Below are 20715 nucleotides of genomic sequence, written 5' to 3' on the forward strand. Positions count from 1 at the left end.
CGATCCACAAGAGGTCGCCATCGTTCTTCTACTCGAGGTAGGTCTTCCAAATCGCCATCGACCTCCAGTACTATGTCGCCATTCGTTCCTCCAGCTTCCATCACCACTCCTCCTCCACATCCATCGCCTCCGCAAAGGATCATCACATATCAGCGTGCTAGTCAACGACGAGCTCTTGCTCTTAATGTCATTGCAGAGGTTGACGAGTTCACACCATCATCATCCACCGGTGCGCAAAACAAAAGGGGTCGGGGATTGTAGTTTAACAAATTTTGTATATTCTTATTTAATTTGAACTTCTTGTATGACTTTTCATGATTGTAATACATCTTCGCATTATTTTCATAATTAATTTTTTCAAATCAAGTTGGTTCGTAAATGATTATTATGGCATAGATGGTATTGAACTAGTTTAATGCAGGTTGCGCTAACTATTTAGGGGAAATGAAAGAAAAAAAAGTTGTAGGCCACAAGCAAACCGCCACATGAAGTGGCGGTTTACCATGGACCAAACCGCCACATGAGATGGCGGTTTGCCTTGACCAAACCGCTACTTCATGTGGCAGTTTATTACTTAAGGCAAACCGCCATCTCAAGTGGCAGTTTTGTCTAAAAAATAAAAAAAAAAAAACAAATTTCTACGTGGACGGTATTGGGAAATGCTTTCCCACATAATGCAAAGTGGGAATTAATTTTCTTTTGGGCAATATTATGGGAAAACTTTCAGATAAATAATATAATAAATAAACAACTTAAAATAAAAGAAAATAAGGAAATTTTAACATGATAACCCTTAGTTTTTGGATTTTTCACATGACAACCAAAACTTTTTAAAAATTCACGTGATAACATATAAGTCAGCAAACGTGGAGAAATTTGGTAAACCTCAAAGTTACTGCGTATATTTTAAAAAAATTTTGATTACCACATGAAAAACTCAAAATCTCAGAATTAAATATTTTATAAATAAAGAGAGAAATGGAGAATACAAAAAGAGGACTTGGTTCCACAATAATTTATTGTGCATTTCTTTTAAAAATTGCAACCCTCGTGAGAGATGGCTCAACTTATTATCTATTTTTTAAAAAAAATGCTATAAACAAACCTTTTTACGTAATATGCACGATTTTCGAAATAAGTGTCTTTCTTCCTCATGCAATAATGCTCCTTTAAATTACTCTCAAACTATTTTTTAGTGATATTCATCTTAAGTCAAATCATCATTCACAATTCACAATAGAAATAGATTATACTTAAATTTAATAATTCTACATCTTAAAATCAAATCCAAAAACAAAATAAATGAAATCGCATTTATAATAATTTTTATTATCTCTTAATTATTATGATATCAAGTAGAGTTTTAGAGTATGTTAAGTAAGGGTTTATAGTATGTCAAATAGAGATTTATAGTATGTCTAGTATTGATTATGGTCGTCAAGTAGGAATTTATAATTATATGTCAAGTAGGTGATTAAGGTATATTAAAGTACGACTTTATGGTATATCAAGTAAGGGTTTATGGTATAAGTCAAGAAAGTGTTGTAGGTAAGTCAAGTAGAGATCTACGGTATATCAAATAGGTGTTTTAATATTATATCTGCTGATTATTGTATTTCAAATCACTAATTAATAAACAAAAATAACCTAAGGATTAAGGTTATAGAGGGGGAGATGGACAGACAATAATTGATAAACAATGGAGGAGGGGGAGAAAGATTAACTTAACAAAAAATGCAGTAGTAGAGGGTGAAAAATGATGAAACTCTGATGAGTAAATATGGGAATTGAGGGTGAAGAGCATAACTTGAAAATGGTAAACTATTGAAATTAAGCAAGAAATGCGGTAATAAATGGCAAAAATTGATGCGTAAACAAGGGAAGTAGAGGGAGAAGAAAAGAAACTGAAAATGACAAAAAATTAAATAAGTAGGCGCCCCTCACATAGACGATTTTAGTTTTATTTTCTATTTGGATTTTTTTTTATTTTGGGTGGCCCAATAGAGATGGTCTCTTTGAGACCGTCTCTCTAAACAATTTATGATTCAAATATTATTGATTATATCTTGCCCTATAAGTGACATAAGTGGAAAATTTGAAAAAAAAAATAAAAAATTAAGACTATTTAACAATAATAGTCAAAATTCAAGCTCTAGGTAAACTTTCATTCCAAAATAAGCATGCTTGCCTCCAAAGCTACGTTTGGAATATACTGGTTGTTATTAACAGAGAATATAGAAAACTGGTCAAAAAATAGTCAAGCATGTGTTCGCTGTTAGTAACAACGAACAAAAGCAGACTTGGTCAAAGCAGGTCAAACCTTTGTTCTATGTTACTAACAGCGAACAAAAGTTTGACTTTTGTTGACTTTTTTTCTATGATTTGAACTAGCCGTTGTAAAATTGAATAATAATCGTTATTAAATTGAAAATAGTCGTTGTTATTATGTTCTATAAATACGTCATCATTTCCCTACTTCATTCTATCCAAACTCCATTATTCTTATGTTAGCTAATTGGTTTTGAAGGTAATATAAGGTATTATGTTAGTATTATTCTCAATTTATAAAGATTAATATTATTTTTGAATATTAACTATGTTACTATATTATATGTGTTCCGTAGATGTCAAAGAAGCATTCTATTGAAGAGCTTTATGATTGTGGTTATGAAGTTGAAAATAATACAGATTGGGGCGACCTCGATCCTGGCCGTGACTTTGTTGCTTGTTCATTCTACTTGGATGAAAGATTCGGTTGCACGTACTTTAGGTGGGTTGCTTTGGAGGGTATTCCATGGTAGAGAGACTTAATAATTCAACTCAAAAAAGAAAAACAAGAGCTTAAAGATGAGGTACTTAATCTCAAGAGGCAAATAGATGATATGGCACATAGGAAAGAAGAGATTGAAAGGATTCTGAGAAAGTTCAAGAAGCAATATTAGTTAGCGGTGGTTAAACTTAACGAATAAACTATGTAATTTGCTATGGATTGGGTGAATATGAATGAAATTGTGTTGAATTTTCGACAGCACTTTCCCTATTTGAATATGATTGTTTGTTTGATTTAGATTAAATGCATACTTAATTCCAAGATAAACGTAGCCATCGTAGTCCAATGCATGATTCATGGTGGAATGATTTATCGTAGAAAACTCCGGGTAATCAACATCATGTCATTCGTAATAAACATGTGATAATACGATAAACATATATACATCTACATATATATTACAAACTATACACAAAAGTCTAGTGTTACAAATATTCAATATGTATAAATGTTCAATATATACAAACAAGTATACTTATTTGTATCTTCTAAGTTAACCGTAACATCAATTGAAACTTGAAGTTGAAGTTGATTGGGTTCACTAGAAGGAGAAGAGAATAACAACAAAAAGGGATTTTGGGTTTCTTGGGTCGAGAAAGGCGCAGGAGAAGGAGCAGAAGAAGTTACATTCAAGACTGCATTTGTTTCTACAACATTGACATCTTGATTTCCTAGGGGAACCTCTTCTACGTATAACTCTAAAGAGGGAATAGAAGTAGACTTTGAAAACTCCCACAAAGCATCTATAGCCTCATCACCCTTAACTGGAAAAGCTAACAATTGTCCACTCATATCGTATTTAAAACTTATATTAACAATACTTCTTGTAGTGTCAATCCCAATCTTAGAACATATAAGAAGTTTAAATTCATTCAAATCCATGTTTAAGTTGCATGCAAACAGTTTACGTCTTCCCCCAACATACTTAATATTGCTACTACTTGATTGAATTGAACCATTCCAAAAACATACTATAGTCACACAAAATGAAGTTGTTTCTACAAGAATACGTACAAAATCAACATCATCATCAAGTTCATAAGAAAGCAAGTAGATTATTCAAAAAAATTCACAACTACAATTTACAACATTCACAACTACATTTAACAACAAAGTACATTCATTCATTTTCTACATAAAAACATATATAATTTACAAGATTGTCAAGAACATGACAAAATACAAAGAAACTTTACATTAAATATTTTCTACATAAATACATGAATAAACAACATTATTAAGATCATGATAAAATACAACTAAATTTGACATAAATAGACGGATTAAAGATAACTGACAACTATATTTTACCATCAACAAACATACTTTAAAGAAAAGCATAAATAACTAATAAAATCAATGGAAAGGTACCTTAATAAGTTGTAGATGACCTAGGAGTGGTACTTTGCAATTTTTTTAGCTTGTATTATGTAAAATAAGAAGAATTAAATTCAAGGCCCTAAATTTCGAAATTAAAATAAATAAATAAATAAATAAAATAAATAAATTGAAGACAATGTAGAAGCTTACAGAACTAATAAGTTGAAGGAACTTGAAAATTGATGACATCAATTCAAGGATTGAATTTGCTTTAATGTTGGAAACAAGATAGAGATTTTCGTGGGTTTAAACGTTAGGGTTTGAAGTTTGGGTCAAATGAGGAAGAAGGAGTTCTGTTGTATTTAGGACCGTGTTAGTACATTGTTACTAACAGCGAACAAAGACTTTGGTAAAAAAAGTCAACATCTTTGTATATTGTTATTTGTTAGTAACAGCGAACACATATGTTGACTTTTTCTTACCAAAGTCCCTGTTCGTTGTTACTAACAGCGAACAAAGCCTTGACTTAAATTTCAGCACATACATGGTTCGTTGTTAGTAACAACGAGTATATACCAAACCTAGCTTTGGAGGCAAGAACGCTTATTTTGGGATTGAAGTTTGCCGAAAGCTTAAATTTTGACTATTTTAGTTAAATAGTCTCTTTTTTTTCAAATTTTCACACAAGTGCGAGGCAGTCTATGGGGTAGGCCCACAAGGCAACCCCCAATGCCCATCGTTAGAGGGGCCATTTTTAATGCAACTAATTGAAAATTTGAAAAAACAAAATTTTATTTAAAAAAAATCACAAAATAAGCGTTTTCTGAGGTCGTGTATTTGTTCGCTGATATTAACAGGAAATAGCAAATCAAAACTCTTTATTCGCTGTTACTAACAAGGAGTGTTTGTTAGTAACAGTGAATAAAATCAAGATAATGTCATAGTTATTACAAGGGAAATAAATATATCAATTGTTTGTTCGCTGTTCTAAAAAACGAACACCCTTTGTTTTTTTTTTCCTTTGAAAAATATGTTATCTTCTTTTTATTCGCTATTAGTAACAACAAACAAAATCGTGGTGTTTTTTTTTTTTTACATTTAACATGTCATTCTCTTGTTTTATGTTACTAACAGCGAACAAACACTCCTTAGACTCGTATAGGCAAACACTTATATAGGAAATTAAAAATTTTCGAAATTTATTATGGAAATTTATTTTTTTTTTTTTTAAAAAAACCCATTTTATTCAATTTTTCTCAATTTTTTGAAAGTCATCATTCCAATTTTACATGCTTAAAACATATATGACCTCGAAGAATACTACTATGTTCAAATGAACTTTACGTAGTCAAGTAATCAACTGCCTAACCTAAGATTGTTTGTTGCTAAGTTAGTGCACCACAAGAAAAATAATTAAAAATAAGAAGTTCTAAACTCGCATTTCAACTTTATACTTTTTTTTTTTTTTGAATTGAACTTTACACTTATTTTATTGTTGCTAAGTTCTTCAAAAAAAAATAATCATGATAATAATCAAAGTATTAATAATATTTTTCATTGAATGTGATAGTGAGAATAACTGTAGTCTGATTTGATTATTATGATTAATATTATTTGATGCAATTATTTCATAAATATTGATCTTATTATATTTATTACGGATGTGTATCATGAAAACTATTTTTCTTCACAATCGATAAATTGCAATTACTTTTTCCTAGAATTGCTTGAATATTTGATTTATTTTAGTTTATTGTGTTTTTAAACAAGATTTGTTTTAAAGGTGAAAAAAAATTATTTTTAGGAATTTTTTTAATGAAATTATAGATTAGAAACTTTATTAGAAAATTTCTATTTTTTTATTTTGCTTAGGACCCTTAAATTGTTAAGGACGGCCCTACTCATGTGTTTTATTTTTGCTTGTCAAAACAAAAATTCAAAAGAATTTCTCCTCAAATAAAGTTTTTGATCGGAATAGTAATCAAACCTGTAGACCCCATTATTCTTGTTGTTCAATGTTCGTTGTTCATTATTCGCAGTTGCTTCCTAGTAGTGCGCTTCTGCTTCTTTATAGTATCTCATGTCTCTTCATAATGATTTCAAGCATTTGAGAAAACCTTGAACCACAAGTCTTTCCTTACACATGGCAATCTCGACAAGTGCAATTATTGCACTTATTTGGATTCTTTTTATGCTCCGTTTGTTAGTTTAGTGGTGTTTTATCGGTAATTATAGCTTTGATTTGGTCCATTTTTATGCTATTGTAATGGTTTTTGAGCAACTAATAGACTATTTTGGTGATTGTAAGGTATTTTTGTCAAAATTTTGGTTGAAACATTATATAGGGATGACATTAAAAAGATTGAAAAAGAAAATAGCTCGAAAGATCCCACGGAGAATAAGTTCAATCGTGCGAATCCTGAAACCCTAAACTTCCATTAATATCGTTAACAACCCTTTACATTTATTTTTTGATAGTTTAAGATTAACTCTCATATATTTGTATTTCTCACTACGCATCCATTAGAATAAATAGAATTTAGTAAATCAAAGTAATTTAAGAGTCCTTGTATTCAACTCGCAACTACCATATGTTTTCAGTATTATATAAAATTTTACATCAAATCTCTTCTTTTTTTTTTTTTTTTTTTTTTCAGGAAACCCCATTTATCCTATTAATTTTACTCCTTTTAGAGTTTAAATGATTCGTCAAAAACTAATCATTTTCTAATGATTTTAGTTATGTCGTAATAACTTCCTTGGCCAATATATCCGTTGCTTGCATTCATCTTGTGTCCTCGATATGAAATATATGGAACAAACATAACAATTATACAATCAGAGCCATTAATAATCAATGAGAACAACACAATAAATTTCGTAATTGGTTACACAAGCAAAAGACATTCGTTTTTCCCGGATAGGCAGTTTGAATTCTCATCTATGCTAAGCAAAGTAAATTCTAAGGAATACCAAGTCTTTACGACTCAACTTCCTCGGCCACATCCTCACTGTTCTCTGTCACACCCGCTTCTTGTACAAACGCCTCAGCTCCTTCGGGCTTCTCTGGACCTGGACCTGGACCGGCAGACACTTTTACCATAGACGGGCGTAAGAGTCTATCACCAAGCTTGAACCCTTTGCGATATTCCTCAATTATGATGCCATCATTGTATTCTGTAGACTCCTCTCTCATGATCGCTTCGTGCAGCTTTATTAAGAAATCATCACCGAAGTTTGTTAATATATAAAGTATAAACGATAAAAAAGGTTAAGAAAATGGTTTTATATAACATCATCTAAGACAGCATCATATATTAGAACATAACATACCTCCAAACACGGTATGTAACTACGTATTATCAATGTATTGTGGACTCACCAAGTTGGCTAGAAAATAAAGAAATAATAGGTCTAGAGTTATGAACGGATCCAGGTCCTCATAAAACCTGAAAACCCAAGATTGAGTAACCGAATCATTTTGCCAAGAACTCGGCTCAAATTCAAGCCAACTTGGTTGCCCACCTGCATTGATATACACAGCAAACACCATAATCACTAAACCAATCACGCTATTCAGGCAAGGGAGTTAAGGACGTAACAAGCAGAGCATTTAGTTTGTGATAGTTTGCTAGACAGCCTATCAAATAGAAGCAAAGCAAATATTCTGTCCTTGAACCTATGTTTACTTGGACTCGGGTACTAATGTCGGATACTGGTACGTGTTCAAGTGTCGGATACATATATTTTACGCCTAAAATGAAGGGTCTAAGTGCCATACCAATGTCCGAGCATCAAGGATCAGACACGGCCACACGGGTATGTGAAGCACAATGAAGGGTACAAGTAACATAGCTTTGAACCAAACATCAAGCAACAAGGAACAAAGTGGGAAAGAAAACAAAAGCGGGAAACAAACAAAACACCTTCATTTCTGGGTGAACAGCAGATAGAATTATTCATTGTTTTAATAAATACGATGGAAGAGATATAGCGAGGGAAACAGAAACACTCACCAATGGATCAAAAGGTTTTCCAACTGTCTCAACTGGAACAACACCTATTGAACTTAAAATTTCAATGAACTGCTTGTATATACTTTGGTAACTGTTGTTGATTTTCTCCTCTGCTTCTGTCTCAATTTTGATCTGGTTTTTAGCCCTCTCGAAATTATCCAAAACAGGCAAAAAATTCTCTATGACCTCCCCTTGTGCATTTGTCATCAGTGATGAGCGTTCTCTCTCGGTTCTCTTCCGAAAGTTATCAAAATCTGCACTAATCCTTAAAACACGATCTCTTTCTGCTGAAAAATCTTCAGAAATCGAAGCCACCTTTTTCTCAAGCGCATCCTTTTCATCTTCAATGGTTATAAAGAATGCTTCCAACTCAGCAACTTTGGACTCATCATTATTAATTATAGCCTCTTTATACAACTGTAAAGCAGTGATAACTGGCGATGAAGGAGTTTCATCAGCATCAGCTTTGTCCTCGTCGCTTAGCGGCTCTTCCACAGTGTCAACATTGATACTTCCATCTGTATTGTCCTGTTTACATGCCCAAAGAAGGAAAAAATATGAGGAAATTGCTAGCTAGCAACGAACAATTGTCCACTATTAGCTAACACCAACATACCAGAGCTCCACAAAGTAAAGAAAATAAAAAATAACCTTGTCTTTTGCTTATCCCAATAATTTTTGAGAAGAAATATTTACTCCCACCACCTAAAGCATTATAGGCTGCATTTATATTTTAGCTTATCCAGAATAACAGGCAGCATTCTAAAGTTCACAAGTTTTTCCATATTGCCGATTTCAAAGAATTTGTACTAATATACATAAGATTATGTCAATAAAAAAAACAGTTATGGAAGTATAGCTAAGTCCATAATTACTCCCAAGCAAAAATTGGCCCTTCTTTTTAGCCATAGATGGAATACTAATAAGCAATATTCCAATCAACAACATGAACATCAATGTTACCTTAGGGTGTTTTTTTTTTTTTTTTTTTTTTGAGGAAAGGGGGGGGGGGGGGGGGGGTGGTTTGCGTATGATATATTAAATGCAAAATCCAGAGCAGAACCAATCTAAAGCAAGAATATTCAATAATTTGAGAGTCTTGTAGACAGTGTCGATGAAAGCTTAATGCAAGAGACACAAAGTCCATAAGATTTTGTTTCTTTACCTCCGTCACATAAAAACATATGCCAGTTATCTTAGCAGGTTTTAGTGCTTAATGTTATACTCCACATGTGCCCATAAGTATTTGCTTATCCTTGTATCCGTGCAAACAAAAAAGTGTCCATATGTGTCCAAAAGTGTCCATAAGTATTTGCTGACACGGATACACCACAGCAAGCTCTTCCAATTCCAAGGCTCTATCAAAATAGAAAAAAAGGCTCTTTCGAAAAACCTTAATAGATGAAGTATTACTAGGACTCAAAATTGTGTCTAACATTCCTCTCTTTTGCTCATCTCATAACTCAAACAAAGACAAGACTTGGTAATTAATTTTGCATTGCAAAATAAGGTTTTGTTTGGCCGGACACCCATAGCTAATAGAATAGTGGATCACAGTAGTGGATTGAATTTACACTTTTGAATAGCTGATTGATTTAGGGTTTTAATAGAAAGTGTTAGAAAAAATTAACCGCGGTTAATTGTTTGAAGTTTACATAAGTAAACATATGTAAGAATTTGAATATTATATTAGTAAATAGTTGTTTGAGAAATACAACAATTAGATGTCACAAATGTCTTTTTAACATAAGAAGTAGAGCTATAGTTTTTTTAACATTGTATTAGATGGCGCAATGTATTAGAATGCTCCTATTTGCAAGGGATTGGATATTGAATGAGTCAACCCAACCCTCTAATTACCAAACAACTTCAGCAGTGACTTTGACCTCAATGGTAAAACCTCAAAAGTGGTATAATCCTTTAATCTCAGCATGATCCAGTATTTACCAAAGAAGGCCTAAATTTGCGTTGCTCGCATGCATAGTCGTACCAGGATCAGCTCATCAGAAATTAATGAGTATTGACCAACATCAAGTCTGATTATTGATAATGAAATCAATAGTTCATGCACTGAATTTATAATCTATCGCCAAGGGATATTCACAAGAAATAAACACATTTCCTAAATAGTTTGATTCAGAAATAAATGCCTAGATCGGTGATAAAAATGCTCTGACCTTTACTACTTTCAGCTATTATACACATAGCCTTTAGGGTACATAACATTTTCCTTAGTTCAACGATAGATTAAAAAAGAAAAGAGGAGAATTCAAAATAATGGACAAAAGTGCAAGCCTTGGCCAAGAATTAGATATATAACTATAGTCTAACAAAGTCCAGCTATGAATAAACAATCCAAGTTTAAGCATCGCTACAATGGACTAGGATGACAGGATGCTTCAGGTCCTTAGGACACATTTAATTCTACCAGCCATTATCTACTCTATATGTTCACTAAGATTTGTATGACCCAAGATTATAGAATATGAAATTTCTCAAAGAAAATAAAGGTTTCCATAGTAAGAGATCTCGACTCAAAAAGAACTCACAAACTATGGCTTGGCACTATGCATGATCCGACTTTAACAAATATTTGGTGCAACAACAAAAATGTCTCAAAAAATTAGAGTCGACTACATGAACTAATATACAATGGTCATCCATATGGATTCTTCTCCATTTATTTCGGCTTTCTACCATCTCATTTTGTAAGTCTAAATTCTTTTTATCTTTTTCCACTTTTGCAGTCCAAGTCATCTTCGGTCTTTTTAACCCACTTTTTAAGTCTTTCGAGTTCCAACCTTCTATCTTTCATACCGATTCACAAATACCGATTCACAAATACCTCGTCTTCGTACATGCCCAAACCATCTCAAATGATTATTTTTCATCTTAGCCTCAATATTTACAACTCCTAAACCCTTTCTTAGATCTTTGTATCAAATCCTATCCCTCAAGGTATGTCTACTCATTTATCAAAGCATTTGCAATTTGCTATTCACGTCTTCCTATAATGATTTTTTTTTATAAGACCAACATTTTGATCCATATAGCAACGCTAGTCTAATGGTCATTCAATAAAACTTACTCTTTAGCCTAAGAGGAACACCTCAATCACATAATATTCTAGTAGTCGCTTTTCATTTTTGCCCTCCACACTTAACATATTTGGTGGGCACACATAATTAATGGTGTGGTAGAGTGTCTCAAAGAGACCAACATAAAGCAGTAGTTATCTACCAACTGAAGAGATGTTAATTGACCACTTATTTTGTTGTCAAGGAAAGTAAATGGAATTGGCCCAAGTAGAAATAGAATTTATCTAAGGCTAAACATATTGAAACTCCAACCTTGTATCTATACAAGAACTCATTTAAATCATTATTACCCCTTAGCTCATAGATCTACAACGAAAAACAATTTGAGTCAAGTTCAAATCTCACAAAACCCTTGCTTTTCTTCAATTTTTTTCTTTTATTACCATAATCATTTAAGCTAATCATAATTTGCTACTTAAGTACAAGAAATCCTTGCAAAAATGTGCAATGCGTAGAGTTATCAAAAAAATAATCAAAATCTTGCAAAAACCAGTAGACAATATCCATTAAGAATTGTAGGACATTTCTCATAATATGTTCACAGACAGCAATGAGAAACCTTCATATAACCAACAAAGCCTTCAACAATAAATTTATGCTCAATTAGGTTAAAATATATTGATTTATGTAGCCAATCTCAATCTTTTGGAATTTGCTCTGACATTGTTGTGTGACTCAAAAAGGCTACAAACTCTTTGATTTCGAATCATAATAGACTATATTAAAGAACTCATTGAGTCACATGAACCGAAGTTCTTATTTATGTGAAGTTACAGACGATATTTGCTAGCAAAGACCAATCGCAGATAAGGGTTAGACTGTATACATATAAATTTTCAAACTCTTACTTAGGTGGCAGCCATTTAATGGCTTCAAGTAATCAAAAGTTGTTGTTGTCCTTTAAAACACTACCAACCATTAACCAGGATTATTTCCCCGATAGATGAGTTTAAACTATCCCATATTTTACCTTAAAACACATTGTACCTAACATAAATAATATAGCAGAAACAAAGAAATTAAAAACATCCCAATCGGCAATCAATTTTCATCCTTGAAGAAATAAGTACAATTCATTACTGGGCATAATCAGGCCATAACATTCAAAATTCATCACGTTCATGAACCCATATGTATCTCCACGTATTATTTTCAATCACAAAACTACTTAATTCCCAACAATCTCAGAACAATACCACAAAATCACTTCGTATTCATATACAATAAAAATTACACAAAGGGAAAACATTGTACCTGGATCTCAGGGGTCTGAAATTCTTCAGTCTCAGTAACTTCATCTGAAGAAGCAAGACCCAGAAACTTTGGCACACAAGTAGTGTTATAGGAAGAAGATTTAGAAGGAAAATAGTGAGCATTTAAGCAAGTATTTCTGTTAAAACACTTATTTGTGAAAGAAATAGCAAAAGAAGACTTGAATGAATTGAATGAAGGGATAGAAGAAGTACATAGAGAAGGGGATGGCGCTCGAAAATTGGCGCTTCTAAGGAGCGTCGCCATTGGCGTTGGTAGACGAGGTTTGGTGGGTGAGGAAGGATTTATGAGAGAGACTGGCAAAGGCAGCAATGGTTTTGCTCACCAGCTCACCCCCATCCAATTAGATAAATAAATAAATAAGACAGCTATGCAAATCCTAGAATGTACTTCTTCACTTCACCAAAACCTAGTTACTCGAGAGTTTATAGTTTTAGTTTATATACTATTTTGGTGAGGTATTCATTCGAGTCAGAGGTTCAAAACAAACTTGTTGATCCGATATATCCAATTTTGTAATCGAATTCAACTTGATTCAATTTTAAAACGAATTTATAATTATGTAAAAATCAATGTGAACTCAAAATTCGATTTTGAATCGACCTAAAATCAATCCGATAACCTGAATGAACACCTCTAATTCGGGCCTTCGAATCAATTTGGGTCGGTTCAAAATCGATTCTTCTGTTTACATTGATTTTTACATAATTTTATACACATTTTGAAGTCGGATCAATTCAAATTCGGTTATAAAATCGGGTAAATACCGGATCAGCGGGTATATTTTGAACACCTTTGCTCCTTCGGTTGCTTTAAAATTGCAATATTGTCGTTTAATGTATAGAATCATTCTAATTGTATAATAAATAAATAATAGTAAAAGAATATTTGAATTTTAGAGCTAAATTTGCTATAAGTTCTTATTATTTTACATGAAAAAACATTATTTACATGGGATTTTGATAAATTCTGCTCAATATATGTTTTCAAAATATTAATTTTTATAAATTTATTGGAGTTAGTGAAAAAAGTGAATTTTAAAACAAAAACAAATCAAGTAACTTTTTTTAATTTGGTAAATTTGAGCGATTTAAAATTTAATGAACACTTGAATTCTTTTCGGATATTGGGTTTTAAAATATATTGCTCCTATATTAGTACATAAACAAACATGATCACTAGAATTCTATTATTTACCTGTCATGCGCTACTATATTATCCCTTTAATTTGCCCCCTTTAATTATATTTTATGAGAGGTTTTTTAAATCTTTTCCCATAATGTTAAAAGTAAATTTAATTCCCACTTTGTATGAAATGGGAAAGTATTTCTCACAATACCGTCCACCTGACAATTTGTGTTCTTTTAATTTTCCAAACAAAACCGCCAAATGAGAAGGCGATTTGCCTTAAGCACTAAACCGCCACATGAAGTAGCGGTTTGGTCAAGGAAAACCGCCATCTCATGTGGCGGTTTTGTCCTAATAAACCGCCATCTCATGTGGCGGTTTGCTCTGTGCCCGTGCAACGTTTTATTTTTTTCTTTCAATTCCCATAAATAGTTAGCGCAACCTGCATTAAACTATTTCAATACCATCTATTCCATAATAATTAACTACGAACCAGCTTGTTTGAAAACATTAATTATGAAAATAATGCGAAGATATATTACAATCATGGAAAGTGATACAAGAAGTTCAAATCATATAAGTTGATACAAAGTTTGTTAAACTATAATCCCCGGCCTCTTTTGTTGTGCGCAGCGGTGGATGATGATGGTATATACTCGTCAACCTCTGCAATGACATTAAGAGCAGGAGCTCGTCGTTGACTAGCACGCTGATATGTGATGATCCTTTGCGGAGACGTTGGATGTGAAGGAGGAGTGGTCATGGAAGCTGGAGGAACGAATGGCGACATAGCACCGGATGTCGATGGGCATCTGGAAGACCGACCTCGAGTAGATGAACGCTCGTGAACTCTTGTGGACCGAGTACTGGATCCTCCGGAAGGGCTACCTTGGTGGGCCGAACTCCATGGAGAAGGAGTGTGGAATGTGTCATCTACCTCGCCAATGATGGGTGGAGTCGGAATGAGGTACCCATACCCCGCCTGAATCAATGCATCGATTAATGACGCGTTAATGGAGCCAAGGGTCTGAGAACATAACCGATACCCCACATCAACTGGCGATGTAGCGGCCCCTTGAATCATGTCATTGTATTGTATGAGCACCGATCGGATGCGCTCAGCCTGTATGTTATCATTATATTGTTAAAAGAATCACATAAAAGTATTACTATATGTTATGAGTGTTAAAAGAAGACGTACCAGTAACGTAGATGTCGGATGGTAATGTGATCCTGGCTACGCAAATGTGGTGTTCGTTAGGCATAATATGGAGATACGCCTGTACCAACTCATGTACGTACTAGAGCTATGACCGGTGTAGTTATCTCCTCCAACCAATCGAGATGCTCGGTCATTCCACGCATCTACATGCGATCTATGTCGTACGATGTAGTTCTTGTCTGCAATCCTCCGATCAATCGCATGTAGTTGAGGTTGGGTGTCACAGGCATGTGGAATGACCTGCTCCAAATCGAATTGACGCATGACATGATCCGGGAGATGTAGCTCGACGATGTCAAAGCAAATAAGTGAACAACGCAATCTCCAAATCTCGTGGCCCGATGTACATATGTGTAGCAGAGCGTCCATCTTAGCCGCTGTGTAAGGCTGCCATGTCATATATAATAGAAATCAATATACTCAGTAATATATACAATTTATTCATAACTAATACAAATAGTAAATGTTAATAACCTGCTCGTCCCGTTGTCGGTAGTAGACGAGAGTATTTGTGGGGAGTGGGACCTCAAAAGATATACACGAAGCCAGCTGCAAACTAATGAACATTGTTTAACATTTTTATGTATCATAAAATAGTGAAATTTTGAATTTGAATAGTGAATTGAGTGTTGCTACCTTACTGCTAAAGGATCTATTCCACGACGATGCTGTGAACCTAACACCAGTTCAAAATCCTCCGCGTCATCATCCTGATCATGTTGCCCAGCGGGTCGAATCGTCCGAATCATGGGCCTCCCTATATGAATATTCTCCCATGACCATATCTGTAACAACATCAAGCAGCCTCCAATATCCTTGGTACCCTTACGAGATGCTCGACACAAATTACGATACGGATACGCTAGGGTAGCATTTCCCCAACTGTACTCATCTACCCGCTCCAAGTCTCCTAGTAGAGGGAAAAAGATCAACTGCACCGAGTCACTGATCTTGTCTGGAAACAAGATGCATCCAAACAGGTACAAAATGTATGCTCGCGCATGTCTATCCACCGTAATATCATCCGTGTCATCCTCTAGCGCGCTAAAATGCTCTCGGAGCCAAGTCAACTTCAATTGCAATCCAGTGATGATCTTCGGCTGTGTGGAGTCTTGAGGGTTTTCTGGCCAAACCCCTAGTAGCTCATGAACTAATCCTGGCCAATTTCCCTCTTAATGACCTATCACTGCTTGTCCTTCAATGGGTTGTCCCATTATAACTGCCATATCTTGCAACGTGATCGTTGCCTCGCCAACCGTGAGGTGAAAGTTATGAGTCTCCGGCCTCCACCTCTCCACTAATGCAGTGATAAGAGCTCGATCGAGCTCTAAACCCTCGCCCAACAACCTGTGAATGTAACTGAAACCAGCTAATTCTACTACCTCTAATACCCTGTCATCCACCTCCCAATGTAACGTACTCGCCTGGTAGTGCTGACGAGTAACCAACTGGGCAGTGGAGCCCTCCCAAGCAGCTAAGCTCCTGTATGTCGCCTGAAGGGTAAGCACTGATGGATCAACTGGGCCCGGCATCGCCATTATCGCTGTTACATACATAAGTGTTATAAAATTCACAAAAATATTATCAGACTCAACATGATATTACAAAATATTAAAAAAAAACATACTTTTTTGACCTTCGAGGACATGTTTTCTTATTATGACCACTAAATCCACAAATGCTATATGTGTTACGAGGACGCATCAACGGTGCATCCATTTCGTTCTGTATACGAGTTTATCGGGGACGACCCTTTCCACGCTTAGTTGAGGGATCTGGAACAACTGTAGGACCATTCCAAGGATCGCAGGTGAACATGTCTGAAACTGGCATAAAGGTCTTCTTGTATGTGGATACGTATTTTGTAGTGCGAAACGAAGGGTCCACAAAAGCATCATACAAAATGTTACGAGCTTGACATACTGCAAGAACATGTGAGCACGGTAACTTGAACATGGTTGGTCTCTGACATGAGCATGATGTTGCTGTGAGGTCAACCGTGTAGCTTTTTCCACCTTTCCTGCTATCTTGTTGCCACAACCAGTGGTGACCTCAAATATCCCACGTACTGTGTCATATATCCTAATATCATGAAACCATGATTTTTCAACATTTTTATCAATCTTATTAGTTGGTTTCTTGGCATACACATGTCCATTCTCTAATTTGTTTCTCCCTAAATCCCTCCTTGTGGCAAAGTATTCGTTAACCCGGAAGAATGTCATCCTAACCAATGAAGTGATTGGTTGACACCTGGCCCCTTCATTACGCCATTGAACGCTTCAGACGTGTTTGTAATTTTCACTCCATATTGATGCCCACCATCATGAATCAAATTCCATTGGCGCTCAGGAATGGAACCATCCACTAAGTACTTGTACGCGTCCTCATTAAGCTCTTTAAGGTGATTCATAAAGAAATTATACTTCCGAATCTTTGTCTGTTCAGAAGCTTTTCCAAATAAGTTTTTAACCGCTATGTTTTTAAACTTCTTATGCACCTTCGAAGCTAGATGACGTTTACAAAATCGATGGAATGAATATGGCTCTTCCCAACCTTTTCCAACTCTATTCATTGCATGCAAAGTTCCCTTGTGACGATCAGATATAACACATAAGTCGTCCCTCTTAGTGACATAATGCCTTATACAATCAGAGAACCAACTCCATGTGTCATTGCTCTCTCCCTCCACAACGACAAAGGCAAGTGGGAACAACTGAGAATTTGCATCTATTGCCATAGCAATCATAAGTGTCCCTTTGTACTTTCCGTACAAACGTGTACCATCTATAGAAATAAGGGTACGAAAATAGGGAAAACTCTTAATGAATGGTCCAAAAGCCTAAAAAATTCTCTAAAAGATAACTCTTGTAGGATCCATTGTCGGTTGGACTTCCCATTGCACCACTATTCCTGGATTAGATTGTATTAATGCCTGGAGGTACCTTGGAAGCTCCTCAAAGGACTTATCCCAATCCCCAAATACTTTTGTTATAGCCTTATTTTTGGCCAACCAAGCTCTTTTATATGTTATATCAAATCCGTATTTATTTTTTTACAAAATAACGATAGACTTCACCTTGAACACTGGATCAGCTCTGATCATATCCATGATAAGATCAGCAACAAATTCAGAACTAAGGAGGGGATGGTCGTCACTGTAATGTGTCGAGAAATCTTGATTATGACCCTTATATCGCACAATCTTAAATGATCCCGTGGTAGTCATAACAGCTCGAATCCTCCATTCACAACCTATATCCTCCACATTAGTGCATTGGATAACGTACTTTGAAGGCTCCGACTCAATTTACACTGAAGTTTCTATTGTTAGAAATCGCCCATGCTTTAACATTCTTCTTAAGGTGGTCTAAGGAGCTAAACTCTTGCCCTATCCTAAAGTCTCCATTTTCATTCATGGAGTTGTCATCGTTCCAAGTCATCCATGCATCAATCAATCTTTGATCAACCTCGTCACCTCCAAGCCAGTCTTGAGATGGAACACCATCTCTAATCACTGCATCTAGAGCTTCTCTTTTTTCATCATCCTCTTCTGAATCAGAATTAATATGCTCATCCTCCTGATCTAAAGTGTCAACCTCGTTCACATTATGCCTACCCAAGTGACTCGCGGAAAAGGTTTCCATTACACCACCACCAATGCCATGTGAATGAGTTGGAGAGGTAAACTCATCCAAGTTCTCATTAATGTAATTTGGGTTACTTAACATTTCTGTGAATGTATCATGGCGTACACTAGGACCTGATTCTGGAAGTTTCATGCTAGTCATGACTTCCCTCGCATTATCCAAATTTGCAACCAATTCAACATAAACCTCTATTACCGTTCCAGGGGCTTGTGATGCTGCATAAGTAAGAGCACTTATGCTTTCATCATTCTTAATCGGGACTAACACATTTTTCCCAGTCACCGGATATTTCATCTCCATTTTTAACATAAAAGAGTTGCGATCACAACCAATTACATCACATATTTTGCTATGAAACACCTCAAAATTAGTATTCTGACGATGGATAAACATCACTGTATTTAATCCTCCATTATACACAACATCGGATCCAGTGTAACTTACTTTCCCACCCCAATACACTATAACCGGATAATGATCCATATTCTGCAAACACAAACATGTTTTTCATGTGATTTCACATACACTATATTGTTGATTATGAGTGAGGAAAATGTAAATGTGAATACAAGAATTTGTGATATTAAGGTATTAGAACACTTATTAGAAGGTTCAATTCAAATATATAGCTAAAAATACCATTAATATATACTAAAACCATTAAACTAACCCTACAAAGTAATAAACTTTCATTGAAGCATTTCATCAAACACTTTATATGCATACAAACCAAATCATAAATTCAACTACAAATGTGTAAAATGTAAATTTAAATCATGAAATCAAGAGAATGTAACAAACAATCAATGTATTTATAACTTCAAATGACAAAAATTACTAGTAGAAATAACCTCATTTGCTGCGGTTTTTTTGACATTATTTGCTGCGCTTTTGGCCCCAAGCAATAGTGATAGCAGCAAATGGCCTATTTTAAATGTTGCGGTTAAAAGACGTAGCAAAAAAGGGCATTATTTGCTGCGGTCAACCCATAACCGCATCAAATAAAGAGGAGTATTTTCTGCGGTCAGCCTGAAAATCGCAGTAAATAGTTAGTACTATTTGCTGCGGTTTTGAGGCTGACCGCAGCAAATACTCCTCTTTATTTGCTGCGGTTATGGGTTGACCGTTGCAAATAGTTTGTATTTTTTTTTCTTTTTTGTTTTATACTAATAATGATCCAATAATAATGTACAATGTAATAACAATGATTAATCCAATAATCCAATGATAATCACAAATAATAATCACCAATAATCTCTTTGTAATAATAAACTCTCGATCGTATATATAATATAATATTATGTATGTACATATATATATAATATATACATTAAAGTCCTAAAAAATCTATACTAATTACAATTTATCAAGGACAAAAATTAGCAAGATACGTGGCAATCTTGTCTTTTAATACACGACAATATTATCAAGTTTGAGCTACTTTATGCGCAAAAGTGCAAATAACGCATAAAAATCCTTAAAATCGCAACTTAACACGCAATTTCTAGCATATGACTATGATTTTCAACTCTAACACTTCAACACAATAATATATACTAAATAGTGTTGTGTGCCAAGTTTCGTGCAAAACAAACCAAGTTTGAGCTACTTTATGCGCAAAAGTGCCAAAAACGCTTAAAAACCCTTAAAATCGCAACTTAACACGTAATTTCTAGCATATGACTATGATTTTCAATTATAACCAATTCAACAAAATAATATATACCACATAGTGTTGTGTGCCAAGTTTCGTGCAAATCAAACCAAGTTTGAGCTACTTTATGCGCAAAAGTAGCAAAACGCTTAAAAACGCATAAAATCGCAACTTAACACGTAATTTCTAGCATATGATAATGATTTTCAATTCTAACCACTTCAACACAATAATATGTACCAAATAATGTTGTGTGCCAAGTTTTGTGCAAATCAAACCAAGTTTGAGCTACTTTATGCGCAAAAGTGGCAAAAACGCTTAAAAACGCATAAAATCGCAACTTAACACGTAATTTCTAGCATATGACTATGATTTTCAATTATAACCACTTCAACACAATAATATATACCAAATAGTGTTGTGTGCCAAGTTTCGTGCAAAACAAACCAAGTTTCAGCTAACAATACCAAACCAAGAAACAACAAAGAGGGCAGTTAAGGACAGCAGCCTACCCGCTGACCAACC

The 20715-nt window shown here is 34.6% G+C and overlaps 1 protein-coding gene across 2 annotated transcripts; it reads right to left on the reverse strand.

Annotated features, from left to right (window-relative positions):
• Positions 1–6980: 6980 nt before the first annotated feature.
• On the reverse strand, positions 6981–12932 carry LOC130818738 (uncharacterized). Of its 2 annotated transcripts, none has more exons than XM_057684925.1 (3): positions 12519–12932; positions 8167–8694; positions 6981–7361 (listed from the first exon to the last, which is right to left on the reverse strand). In XM_057684925.1, the coding sequence occupies exons 1-3, from the start codon at positions 12780–12782 to the stop codon at positions 7131–7133; spliced, it is 1023 nt and encodes a 340-aa protein (XP_057540908.1). In that variant the 5' UTR covers positions 12783–12932; the 3' UTR covers positions 6981–7130. The 2 variants fall into 2 exon arrangements, with proteins under 2 accessions (XP_057540908.1, XP_057540909.1); XM_057684926.1 differs by lacking the exon at positions 6981–7361 and adding an exon at positions 7493–7675.
• Between the last annotated feature and the right edge of the window lie 7783 nt (positions 12933–20715).

Source organism: Amaranthus tricolor, chromosome 7 (genome assembly GCF_026212465.1).
Source record: "Amaranthus tricolor cultivar Red isolate AtriRed21 chromosome 7, ASM2621246v1, whole genome shotgun sequence".
In the NCBI taxonomy this organism is placed as follows: domain Eukaryota; kingdom Viridiplantae; phylum Streptophyta; class Magnoliopsida; order Caryophyllales; family Amaranthaceae; genus Amaranthus; species Amaranthus tricolor.